General features: G+C 47.0%; 1 protein-coding gene across 3 annotated transcripts; it reads left to right on the forward strand.

The window, feature by feature from the left end:
* Positions 1–580: 580 nt before the first annotated feature.
* Positions 581–10,962, forward strand: prim1 (DNA primase subunit 1). 3 transcript variants are annotated; one of them, XM_042344378.1, is made up of 13 exons: positions 581–799; positions 1,947–2,104; positions 2,743–2,849; positions 3,357–3,430; positions 3,846–3,982; positions 5,175–5,233; positions 5,535–5,644; positions 6,523–6,602; positions 7,514–7,643; positions 8,369–8,438; positions 9,231–9,331; positions 9,901–9,999; positions 10,685–10,962. In XM_042344378.1, exons 1-13 carry the CDS (start codon positions 610–612, stop codon positions 10,702–10,704), a joined length of 1,335 nt encoding a protein of 444 aa, XP_042200312.1. In that variant the 5' UTR covers positions 581–609; the 3' UTR covers positions 10,705–10,962. The 3 variants fall into 3 exon arrangements, with proteins under 3 accessions (XP_042200312.1, XP_007908201.1, XP_042200313.1); XM_007910010.2 differs by lacking the exon at positions 9,231–9,331 and adding an exon at positions 9,681–9,775; XM_042344379.1 differs by lacking the exon at positions 10,685–10,962 and adding an exon at positions 9,681–9,775 and having other exon boundaries at positions 9,901–9,967.
* The last annotated feature ends 1,514 nt before the right edge of the window (positions 10,963–12,476 follow it).

Below are 12,476 nucleotides of genomic sequence, written 5' to 3' on the forward strand. Positions count from 1 at the left end.
TTAACTCTGTAGGAGCCGCCTGACCCGCGGAGCGTTCCCAGACACTTCTGTTTATATCTCAGATTTCCAGGTAAATTTGAGTCCAGCTCAGGCGAGACTGAGACAGCGCGCAGCACGCTTAGCTCAGAGTGCCCACGCTCCCAGCATTGCCCAGTGTGTGTGTGTGTATAATAATCTTTGCATTTGATATAGTGCTTTTCACTTATTCTCGACGTCTCAAAACCTTCACACACTGTAAAGTGAATTGACTGTATATTTGTGGGCGAACGCGGCAGCCAATTGCGCACAGCAATGTCCCACAAACAGTCGTAGATTGAAAATGACCAATTTATTATTGTTTTGGTTTTGGAGGGATTATTATTAGGCTCTGTGTGGAGTAAGGAAACTTGCCCGAGGTTTCGCCCTCTGCCTGGAATTGAACTCAGGTCTCTCACTTGCAAAGCGAGTGCTCTCACCACTGAGCTGCAGGACTCATAGTGCCCTCCCAGCATGCACTCTGGCGTCCTCACTCCCACCATGCCCGGTGGTGGTTGGTGGGGGTTGCTGTGCCCTCACTCCCGGCATGCATAGGGGTGGTGGGTGGGGGTTTGGTGTGCCCTGACTCCCGGCATGCCCGGTGGCGGGGCGGTTTGCTGTGCCCTCACTCCCGGCATGCCCGGTGGCGCGCGCTGTGGCGGTTGGGCAGTTGGAATGGCGGGAGCGGGAGACGAAGCGGCTGTGCTGCCGGATTTGCTGCCCGTGTATTACCGGCGGCTTTTCCCGTACCCGCAATACTTCCGGTGGCTCAACTACGGTGGAGGTAAGAGATGAGGCTTCGGCCCCCGGTGGCCGGGAAGCCCCGCATGGAGTCAGGAAACTCAGGCCCTGGGGACGGCCGGCGCTGAGGGGATTCAACAGGAATGAGGGGCTTCAGTGATCAGGAGAGGCCTAGAGAGGCTGGGATTAGGATTAGGATTATTCTCAAAATTATGAGGGGATTCAATAGGATGAGCAAGGAGAAACTATTCCCACTGGCCGGCGAGTCAGTGACCCGAGGACACCGACTTAAAATAGTTGTATAAAGAAACAGCAACAATTTGGACTTATCCAGCGCCCTCCACACAGGGCGGCGTCTCAGAGCTTAACAGCGGCGGAGCCTGACTCCGAGCGGGGGTGGGGGGAGGGGGTCGAACAAGAAGGTTTTCAGGCGGGAGTTGAAAAAGGGGAGAGAGAGGAAGAGGGGGCAATAAAGGTTGTTATTGAATTGGCTTCAGGTCCCAATACTGACCTCGGGAGACACCGCTGCACACTCGCCTCAAGTCAGAAAACAACTTTCAATAACAGCTTTTAAGAGAGAAGTAGATAATTATTTGGGGAGGACAAGTTTGCAGCACTATGGGGAGAGGCGGGGGAGTGGGGTTGATCAGGGCTATGGGGAGAGAGCGGTGGGGGAGTGGGGTTGATCAGGGCTATGGGGAGAGAGCGGGGGAGTGGGGTTGATCAGGGCTATGGGGAGAGAGCGGGGGAGTGGGGTTGATCAGGGCTATGGGGAGAGAGCGGGGGAGTGGGGTTGATCAGGGCTATGGGGAGAGAGCGGGGGAGTGGGGTTGATCAGGGCTATGGGGAGAGAGCGGTGGGGGAGTGGGGTTGATCAGGGCTATGGGGAGGGAGAAGGGGAGTGGGGTTGATCGGGGTTATGAGGAGAGAGCGAGGGAGTGGGTTGATCAGGGCGATGGGGAGAGAGCGGGGTGTGGGGTTGAATTGGAAGCTCTTTTCAAAGAGCTGGCACGGATGACCTTCTTCTGTGCTGTATGATTCTATGATTGAAAACTTGCTTAAGGTTTCGCCCTGCCCAGAAATCACACCCAGGTCATCTCACCTGCGAGGCGAGTGCATTAACCCCTGAACTGTAGGACTCCACATGTAACACACACACACACCATGGCTGACTTGTCTTTCACTCACAGTGAGGAAGGCTTATTTCCAGAACCGAGAGTTCTCCTTCACGCTGCGGGATGACATCTACCTGCGATACCAGTCCTTCACCAACCAGCAGGAGCTGGAAAAGGAGATGCAGAAGCTGGTGCCCTATAAAATCGACATCGGAGCTGTCTATTCACACAAGGTACCTTCCCTTCCTTCCGCCTCAGCAACTCTCACCAGAGGAAGGATGGCACAAGGGATAATAATAATCCTTGCATTTCATATAGTGCCTTATCACGTCTTTGGGACAACTCAAAGCGTTTCACAGGTTGTACTGTAAAGTGGATTGACTGTATATTTTCTTTCGCCCACAAAAGATATGGGCGAAAAAGTATATTCTGTGAAGTGCTTTGAGATGTCTCGAAGATGTGATAAAGCACTCTGTCAAATGCAAGGATTATTATTGTTATTACGTTGTGGATGAAATGCAAAATATACAGTCCATATTGTTATCATAATATATATTCTAATAATGTATTGAAACAAAAGGGATTAGTCCATTTAGATATAATGAGCCTGGAATTTGATATTGAGACATCTCTGAAGCGTTCCACGGGACTTGCTGTCAGGTGTAATGTTTGTTTTTTGGAAGGGGAATGGGTCAGGGCCCTGAAAAAACAGTCACTGTACCTGACAGCAAGCAGGCTTCCAATCCACTTTGAAGCAATTGTTTTGTTTGTTCTGGTCGAGAACCGCTTGTGGTGTTACTGGTGAGCTTTCCGGTTGCCTGGGAAAGGTTTGGTGCTAAAGGCCTGTGATTTCCAAATGTTTTTCTCCTAGCCGAACCAGCATAATTCGGTGAAGGCAGGAAACTTCCAGGCCTTGGAGAAGGAGCTAGTGTTTGACATCGATATGACCGACTATGACGACGTTCGAAATTGCTGCAGGTTTGTTACTGTCCATTTGGTACAAACTCGGTGTATTTCACGCACAGTTGTGACAACAACAAATGACATTTGTTCAGCAACTTACACTTTGGGAGGACGTCCCCAATGGGCTATGAGGAGTGTGCTTGTCCAGGTCAAGGTAACCTGATCTGCCTTTCACAAGCCCACGCTGACTCTCTGATCTGTGCAGAGTTGTCCGGATGCTCAGTTATTCTGTCCTTGATGATGGATTCTAGTCATTTGAGCAGCACTAATGCTAACTGACTAGGAGCTCGAAGCCCTCCGAGATGCTGCAAGTTGTTGATGTTAAACTCCCAGACCTAGAGTTGCTTGCTTTGTCCCTTCAGTAATCGAGTGAGTGACAGTTGAGATTGATGCTCTGAATAGCCTCCTCCTATTCCCTATTGCTCTTGTTTTGAAGTGTTTGGAGTCCCTTGATGTGAATTCCCCACCATTCTCCCCCCCGCACTCTTGGCCATGTTGCTAATATTTTGCCCTTCTCTTCAGGGCTGCAGACATTTGTCACAAGTGCTGGACACTGATGACCATTGCTATCAGGGTGTTGGACAGAGCTCTTGAGGGTAAGAGTACTTTGCTTTATATAAATAAAGGATGTGGCAAGTTAAGGCCCAGGATATGTGCCTCATCTTTCAGTTGGCTGTCTTGTCTAATCCAGCTTGGAAACAAGAAGTGATTAGTGCTATCTAATAGAAATTCAGTCGTGGGTGTGTTTAACACTGCAGATATTATTATAATAATAATTCTTGCATTTTGAAATAGCACTTTTCACATATTTGAGACGTCTCAAAGCGCTTCACAGAATATACTGTAAAATGAATTGACTGTATATTTGTGGGCGAAGCGCAGCAGCCAATTGCGCACAGCAGAGTCCCACAAAAAGTCGTGGATTGAGTGACCAACTTACTATTGTTTTTTTAGGGAATTATTATTAATGTTCATTAATATGTCGACGTATTATTAATTTCCTGTGGACAGAGGACTTTGGCTTTGAGCACCGCCTATGGGTGTATTCTGGGAGAAGAGGTGTCCATTGTTGGGTCTGTGATGACATTGCACGCAAGCTTTCGCAGACAGCACGGTCTGCTGTCGCCGAGTATTTGAGTGTGGTGAAGGTCAGTGCTGGTGGATTGATACTTTTACAGGAATAAAGTCACCCTTTCAGATGTTCCATACTTGTGGAGTCCTGTAGCTCAGTGGTTAGAGCCCCTGACAGGGTGAAACGTTGGGCAAGTTTCCTTACTCCACACGCCTCACAGAGCCAATACGGAACCTCAGCGTCCTGTTTCGCCCTCAACTGTACTTCATCTTGCACATCCATGCCATGACCCGCTCCGCCTTTCCCCATCTTCGCATCATTGCCCGGCTCTGCCACTGTCTTGTACCGCAGGCCACCGAGACCCTCATCCACGTACTCATAACATCCAGGTTCAACTACGCAAGCTCCCTGCTTGTCGGCCTCCCTGGCTCTTCCTTCTACAGGCTGCAGATCATCCAAAACTCTGCAGCTCGTGTTCTCTCCCACATCAGGCTCCGTGACCCTATTGCCTCCTCCTCGCCTGACTCCACTGGCTTCCCATCACTCAAGAGGATACAGTTCAAGATCCTGGTCCTCGCCTTCATAGCCCTCCACAGCCTTGCTCCCCCCTACCTCTGCAATCTCCTAACCCATTACCAACCTATCCGCTCCATCCATGCAGTGGGCTCCAACCTGCTTCATGTCCTTGCCCACCCCATCCCGCTAGCCTTCAGCCAGTCTATCCCCACCATCTGAAACTCCATCCTACAGTTCCTTCACCTCGCCCTTCCCTTGCCTCCTTCAAGAACCGTCTCAAGACCCTCTTCGACCGTGCCTTCAGTCATCCTACCCCTACCCTCCCCACCCTCCAACCCTTCTGATCCCATCCAGCAGCTCGGGTGCGGATCCCTGACTGTTCAGAACCTTGGGGTGTCCTCCTGACGTGAAAGGCGCTATACAAATGTAATTTGTTGTTGTTTATCTAGCAGTAAATAGAAACCCGATTGTTAATCGATTGGTGGATCGCTTTTCCGGGGATAATAATCCCTTCAAAAAAAATGTAATGATTTGGTCGCTCAATCCATGACTGTTTGTGGGGACGCTGCTGTGCACAATTGGCTGCTGCGTTTTGCCCATAAAATACACAGTCATCTCACTTTACAGTATATCCTGTGAAGTGCTTTGAGACGTCTCGAAGACGTGATGAGGCACTATATCAAATACAAGGATTATTAATATTATTGCACTGTGAAATTTAACCAGACTGTATCTCATTGGCTGATTTGCAGGGTGGAGAAGACACAATCAAGAAAGTGCACTTGACGCACCCCATTCATCCCTCAATTGAGTGAGTGAATAATTCTGTCTGTGGTTACCTGGAGGAGAATAGATCTGCATAGGAGATAAGACCATTTCCTCCCTTGGTTACAAGAACATACTTGGCCCGAAAAAGACCATTAGTTTATCTGACCAATCGCAAAGCTTGCCCTACATTCTAACCTCCAAGTGCTTTGCGATGTCCTCCCAACATGAAAGGCGCTATATAAATGTGCATGTTTATTGTGTGCGAGGCAAGCTCTTTGGAAGGTATTGTTAACAGTTGATTGGTGGCGAGTTGCTATTTCAGTTTAACTTTTTTCCATGTACAGAAAAGCCATCGTTCTGGTAAAGCGTTACTTTCGAGAATACGCTCTGGAAAATCAAGACATCCTTGGCAGTAAAGAAGCCTGGGAGAAAGTCCTGGCAATGGTCCCTGAAGATATCCTTTATTGGCAAAATGTTTCCCAGGCATTAACTAACCTGGAAATCTGTGGCCCGAGATCCTGTCTCGAAACTCATCTAACAACACTGTCCCTGAAATGTCTGATCTTCAACACATCGTAGTCAGGATGGGACCCTACTCTGCATGAGGGGCACTATATTAATCCAAATTGTTGTTGATCTTTCCCTGGCCTAACTGCACCCTGTTTTCTCACCCACCTTCTCTACTGACTGCTTGTTTTCCAGTTTTTGTGCTCAACATTGAAGACTGAACTTTCAGCCACAGGACCTCACTTTGTGGAACTGTTCCGTTGTGGATTCCTGTAGCTCAGTGGTTAGAGCACTCGCCTCGCAAATTTGAGATCTGGGTTCTATTCCCGGCAGGGCAAAATATTGGGGAAGTTTCCTTACTCCACACGTCACTGTTTACCTTGCAGTAAGGAGGAACTGGTTGTTAGTTGATTGGCAGATCGCTTTTCCGGGGGTAATAATTCCTTCAAAAATAATAATAATAATAAATTGGTCACTTCAATCCATGACTGTTTGTGGGACACTGATGTGTGCAGTTAGCTGCCACGTTGCGCCCACAAAATGTATAGTCAATTTACAGTATATTCTGTGAAGCGCTTAGAGAAATATCGAAGACGTGATAAGGTACTGTATCAAATGCAAGGATTAGTAGTATTATTTGCCTCCCTTTCTCCTGCAGTGTGGGGGACAGGGGAATTGAGGTCAACAAAATAGATTATCATATTATAGATCTTTTTTTCCCCCCTCTTCAGTTTGAGTATCTCCACAAGTCTGGGAGTCATCTCTTTGTTAGTCTGTATGTAATTCACAGTCATGGAAAGAACATGTTCTTTAACAACAGGACACAGATTCGAGAGAATCTGCAAACAGAATTCATCAATGCACGGAATTCAGACAAACGCTGGGACATGCTGAAGCAGAGCGTTGTAAGTAGTTGCTCAATCAATACAGTTGATCAGACAAAAATCCTTGGAGAAAAATAAATCTTTAGGTGCACAACAACCACCACAACTAGTACTTTCTTTATAAAGTGCCATTCACACAGGAGAGCATCACAGAGCACTGAAATAGCTCAGTGGTTAGAGCACTCGCTTTGCAAGCGAAAGACCTGAGTTCAATTCCAGGCAGAGGGCGAAACCTTGGGCAAGTTTCCTTACTCCACACAGAGCCTAATAATCCTCCAAAACAAAAACAATAATAAATTGGTCATTTTCAATCTATGACTGTTCGTGGGACATTGCTGTGCCCAATTAGCTGCCGCGTTCGTCCACAAATATACAGTCAATTCACTTTACAGTGTGTTTCGTGAAGCGCTTTGGGACATCCTCCCGACGTGAAAAGCGCTATATAAAATGCAAGGATTATTATTATTATTATAAATACAATGTAGGTTTTTCTCCTTTTCTAACCCAGTGTCACAGTGGCCAACTATAGCACCCAAATTGTACCCTGACTGAGATCAACCAACTCAGCACAAACAGGACTCATCTGAAGAGATTTGGAACTCCATCCCACATTCCCTTCGCCTCGCTTCCTTGCCTCCTTCAAGGCATTTCTCGAGACTCCTCTTCGACCATGCTTTCAGCCACCCGCCCTACTCCCTTACCCCAAACCGCTTGGGTCCAAATCCCTGACTGTCCAGCGTCTTGGGACATCCTCCCGATATGAAGGGCGATATATGAATGTAATTTTGTATTGTATTTAGTCTTAAAGATGTAACTTGTCACTTGTCAATATTTCCATATTATGGCAATTGGAGAGTGGGCAAAGGGCAACTTTTGTTACTTGTCGTTTGTTAAGTCAGCACAATCATTTCTTGAGGGAAAACTGTTTTCAGAAAACCACCAAAGCCATCTTCACAGCAGAAGAGATTATGCTCCAATACTGCTACCCTCGGCTGGATGTGAACGTCAGTAAAGGTCTAAACCACTTGCTGAAGAGCCCCTTCTGTGTGCATCCCAAGACAGGTACGTACGTGCCTGTGTGTGTGCATGAGTGTATCGTGGAATCCTGTAACGAATTGCTTAAGAGTGCTCGTCTCGCAAGCGAGAGGACCTGGGTTCGATTCCCTTAGGCAAGTTTCCTTCTCCACACGCCTCTGATTACCAGCGGTAAGTAGGAACCGAGTTGTTGGTTGATTGGCAGATCACTTTCCGGGGATAATAATCCCAGCAAAAGATAAGTCACTCAATCCACGACGTTTGTGGGACGCTGCTGTGGCTGCTGCGTTTTGCTCACAAATGTACAGTCAATTTACTTTGCAGTATATTCTATGAAGTGCATTGAGACATTTCGAAGACCTGATACAGCGCTATATCAAATGCAGAGATTATTATTATCATCTCACAAACAGTGTCTGTATTGTGCACGATTCCCATCGATCACACAGACAACAGAGCTGCTCACAGAGCCCCTGACTGTGATCACTTTGTAGATAACCAATAAAAGGTACTGTGTGTGCTTGGCCCTGCTATTGGATATTCCCCCCTCCCCCCATGACGCTACCAGCTGATCCTTGCAAATGAAAATGTGCTGCAACATTATGGTACACGGTCAGTGTTCATGTCAGTCACTGCACAGCAGATCATGAACCTCAGTCACTCTCCTGTGTCAGGACTTTTCTGATGCTGATCACTGACTGCACTTAGCCCCCGCCTCCTCCCCCACACTCATGCTTTTCTCGCCATTTCAGGACGCATCTCTGTACCGATAGATCTGAAAACGCTGGATTCATTTGATCCTTTCAGTGTGCCTACGTTAAGGTAGGATTGACCTGCAGTACCTCCGCCTCACCCCCCTTCCTTGCCTCCTTCAAAGCCTGTCTCAAGACACTCCTCTTCGACTAACCGTACCTTCGATCCCCCTCCTGCCTCCACCCTCCCCCATTCCGATCCCCAGCTCGGGTCCGAAACATTGACTATCCAGCGCCTTGGGACGTCCTCCTGATGTGAAAGGCGTTACATACACATGTCATTTTGTTATATAACAGTAAACTGTCCACAGGTGCATTGCTCAATGTTGGGAGACCAGAGATGTCTTGGAGGCATTTAAAATGCATAACACATGGCCTGACCTAGGCAGGATGGTCCAAGCAGCGGCCCGAGGACTGATTTCACCTCCCCCCTCCATTTCATCCGGCCTATCCCGCTCCCTCAAGAACCCCTAAATGTGTTTCCGGAAGAGAAAAACAAATATTGCTTATGTGGCCTGCAGACATTTCACAAATAGGGCCATCAGCAGCCAAAAGGTTGGACCATCCTGGCTTAAAGGATCATCTGTGGGTTGTGTAGCAGATCAGACACGGAAGAGTGAGTGCTTCAGTGTCGGGGCTGGTGTCTGCTCTGACCCCATTTACAACTCAATGCCACAAAGCCCATTGAGAACCGCGCTGCCACCTATTGGCCACCGCGCTAACTGTCAGCCCAGTTTGTGTGTGAATCGCAGCCCCTGGGAGTTTGCTGTCCGGCCAAGTGGTGCTGAATGTTACGAGTAAATGTGCAGGTAGTGAGATTCTGAGTATGTATGTTTGTTTATTATTGTTATATTGGTCTCAGCCTCAGAATTTCACATCAAAGTTCTCAAGTGTTGGCAACCCGGGGGCAAAATTCTCTGCCGCAAGCCTATGTGAAGCAGAGGCCATCATTTCTCTTAAAAGGTAATCAGATAAGATGCTCAATGAGGAAGATTAATAAATATAAAATGAAATCTGACTTCTAAGGTAGAGTGGGCACCCAGGCTGTGGGGAATGAGCAGGAGGGAACGGTTCCAGTCAGTGGTTTTGTGCTATAAACGCCACTGATTCTGTGTCAAGATCCAGATCTTTTTCCCCCCTCCATCCAGACGCTTTATTGCCTGTTTTTCTCACCCTCTCCTGCTGGGTACACTAGTTGCCGTGTTTGTCTACACAAGTAACTGCTCTTAAAGTAGCTCCTGTGTGACTGAATGCTTCACATGTTTTCATTTGGTGAGGTGCCACAGTGAATAGTAGCTCTGTTCCCTTTCAGCTCCATCTGCCGGGAACTTGATTCAAATAAGAAACCTGAGGAGGAGGATGTGACCAGCAAAGAGAGCGAGCCTGAATCGAAGCGTCGCTCCAGAGGTGTTTCTCTCAATTTTACCCGATAGTGAATGGCGGCAGGGGAGAGGAGGGAGTTAGTTGCATCTAGTCTGGACGAGGTACACTAGATGTAGTATTTCATTCTATATTAATTTCTCCTTGTTTAGATTATAAGAAAACCAGCCTGGCAGAGCCAGTGAGGATCTTTGATGAGTTCTTGAAGAAGATGGAACATTCGCGAAAAGGTGTTCTCCTGGAGCAGAGCGGTAGGTGTGACAGGGCACGTCACTGAGCGCACAGCCCAGTCGCATTACAGTGTCAGCAATATACTGAACATCAACCACCAATAACCATGTACAATACCGTCATAACACTCAACGTGATTCCTCTACCTCAATGGTTAGAGCGCTTGTCTCACAAGTGAGAGGACCTGGGTTTGATTCCTGGCAGGTGAAATGTTGGTGCAGTTTCTTTACTCCACATGCCTCCCTTAAATCCCTTTTTTAAAAAAAATAGTAATTTGGTCAGTGAATCCATGACTGTTTGTGGGACACTGCTGTGCAATTGGCTGCTATGTTTTACCTGTAAAATATACAGTCACTACACTTTACAATATATTCTGTGAAGCGCTTTCAGACATCTTGAAGATGTAATAAGGTGGTATATTAAATTCAAGCATTATTAATATTCAGTCTTAAGGCAGCACAATGCCGAGTGCTGTCCACCAGTAACAACCCGGGTAAACCCTGTTGGGCTGTGTACCTCTGGGGCTTGTTACAGAATGGTGGTAGATTGCCACCTGTCCTATCAGATGAAGTGGGCAGTTAGAGAGAGAGAGAGAGAGCACAGTGTAATAAAGAGAATAATGGAGTCCTAGAAGTAGAAAAATACCGTTGAGATGAAAAAAATCATTTTTGGGTTTGTAAAATTGCTGATGTTTTGTGTTTTCAGATTCCCATAGAGATTTTTAATGGTTGGTGGTGACCGTACTCTGTGCCGGGGACATGGTTTAGCCAGTGGACAGGGATCAACGCTGGATACCCAGAGCCTTGGCTGCTCTCAGCCGTGCACTTTGCTTGTGTCCTCGTGAAAACACTGGCTCACACTGACACACGTCAGTTCAGAGGTGAAATACTCAATGGGACACAGTGACCGAGTGTAGGTTATTGTGCAAAAGTCTCTACAGTATTTTTTAACAGTTTATACAATAAAGTGTCTTGTTATTTCTAGATTTGTTTTTTTTGCTTACTGTGGGTGGCGTTTATTTTAGATTGAGCTGCTCTGTTCATTTGAGACAGTCACACACATAACACATGCACACACAGACAAACACACGTGTACACATACAGAGAGACGCGCACACATACAGACACACGTGCACACACATACAGATACAGATATACACACGTGCACACAGAATCCTAATGGCTGACTGGTCAGGGTTCTCTGGTCCACCTGATGGCCAGGTGGGTGAATGAACCATTTGGTGCAGGTAAAAGCCATAGAGTCCTGTAGCTCAGTGGTTATAGAGCGCTCATCTCGCACGTGAGAGGACCTGGATTTGATTCCTGGGCAGAGCAAAACATTGGGCAAGTTTCCTTACTCCACACGCCTGTTTACCTAGCAGTAAGAAGGAACCCAATTGTGGCAGATCACTTTTCTAGGGGTAATCCTTTAAAAAAAATTACATAATTTGTAAATAATACATAATTCTGTCACTCAATCCACAACTGTTTGTGGGATGCTGCTGTGTGCAATTGGCTGCACAAAATACAGTGAATTCCTCCACAAAATACAGTGAATTCACTTTACAATAAATTCTGTGAAGCGCTTTGAGATGTCTCGACATGGTAAGGTGCTGTATCAAATGTAAGGATTATTATTATTATAATCCCGCTGCTCAGTTGGAGAGAAACTGCGATATTAACCAATGGGAACGTGAAGCCTGTCAGTTGCAGTGTGAATTATTTGACACCAGAGGGTGAGGTTGAGCTTTGATCAATATCTTTTTCACAAAATAAACTGTTCAGATCGAGGATGGGGGAACGGCTTGTGTGTGTGGCCACTAATAACTGGGACAGTTTGTTGTGGGAGCCTAGAGACTGGAGCATGGGCAGGATCTGTAACCTGTGGAGGAGCAATATCACCACACAGGACCCTGTTTTCCCTGACCTACGTGTATGCTCTCTGCTGGCATGACTGAACAAGGAATAGTTTTCCAATCTTTGATCCAGGAATGCTCATGTTAACTGTGGCACTCTCCCCTCACCTCTAATAGTTCTGCCTGTAATCCTCCTTTCAAAGCAGCTCCAAGTCTCCAATTATTTCGAGCGTCTTGAGACGATGTGAGAGGCATTCTATAGATGTAATTTTGTTGTTGCTATATATCTGAATTTTTCACTGAGATGGTGCGTGTAGGGTGTAGCAGTGCTCGAGTGCAGGTCCAAAATGTGAGTCATTTGTTTTGAGAACACACAGAGTGTGGTGGGCAGGGCAATCATAGCCTGTCCTCACTTAATATCCATACATATGCAGCTTTCAACAACAGCAAAATGACATCTATAGAGCGCCTTTCACGTCGGGAGGACATCCCAAAGCATTGAACAGTCAGGACCCGAGCATGGGGGAGGGGGGTGTAGAAGTGAGGGAAGGCTATGAAGGTGGGAGGGAGACCAAAGGCACGGTTGAAGGGAAGGGTCTTGAGACTGGCTTTGAAGGAGTGTGAAGTCCTGTAGCTCAGTGG

The sequence above is a fragment of the Callorhinchus milii genome, unplaced genomic scaffold, assembly GCF_018977255.1.
Source record: "Callorhinchus milii isolate IMCB2004 unplaced genomic scaffold, IMCB_Cmil_1.0 Scaffold27, whole genome shotgun sequence".
NCBI classification, from domain to species: Eukaryota; Metazoa; Chordata; class Chondrichthyes; order Chimaeriformes; family Callorhinchidae; genus Callorhinchus; species Callorhinchus milii.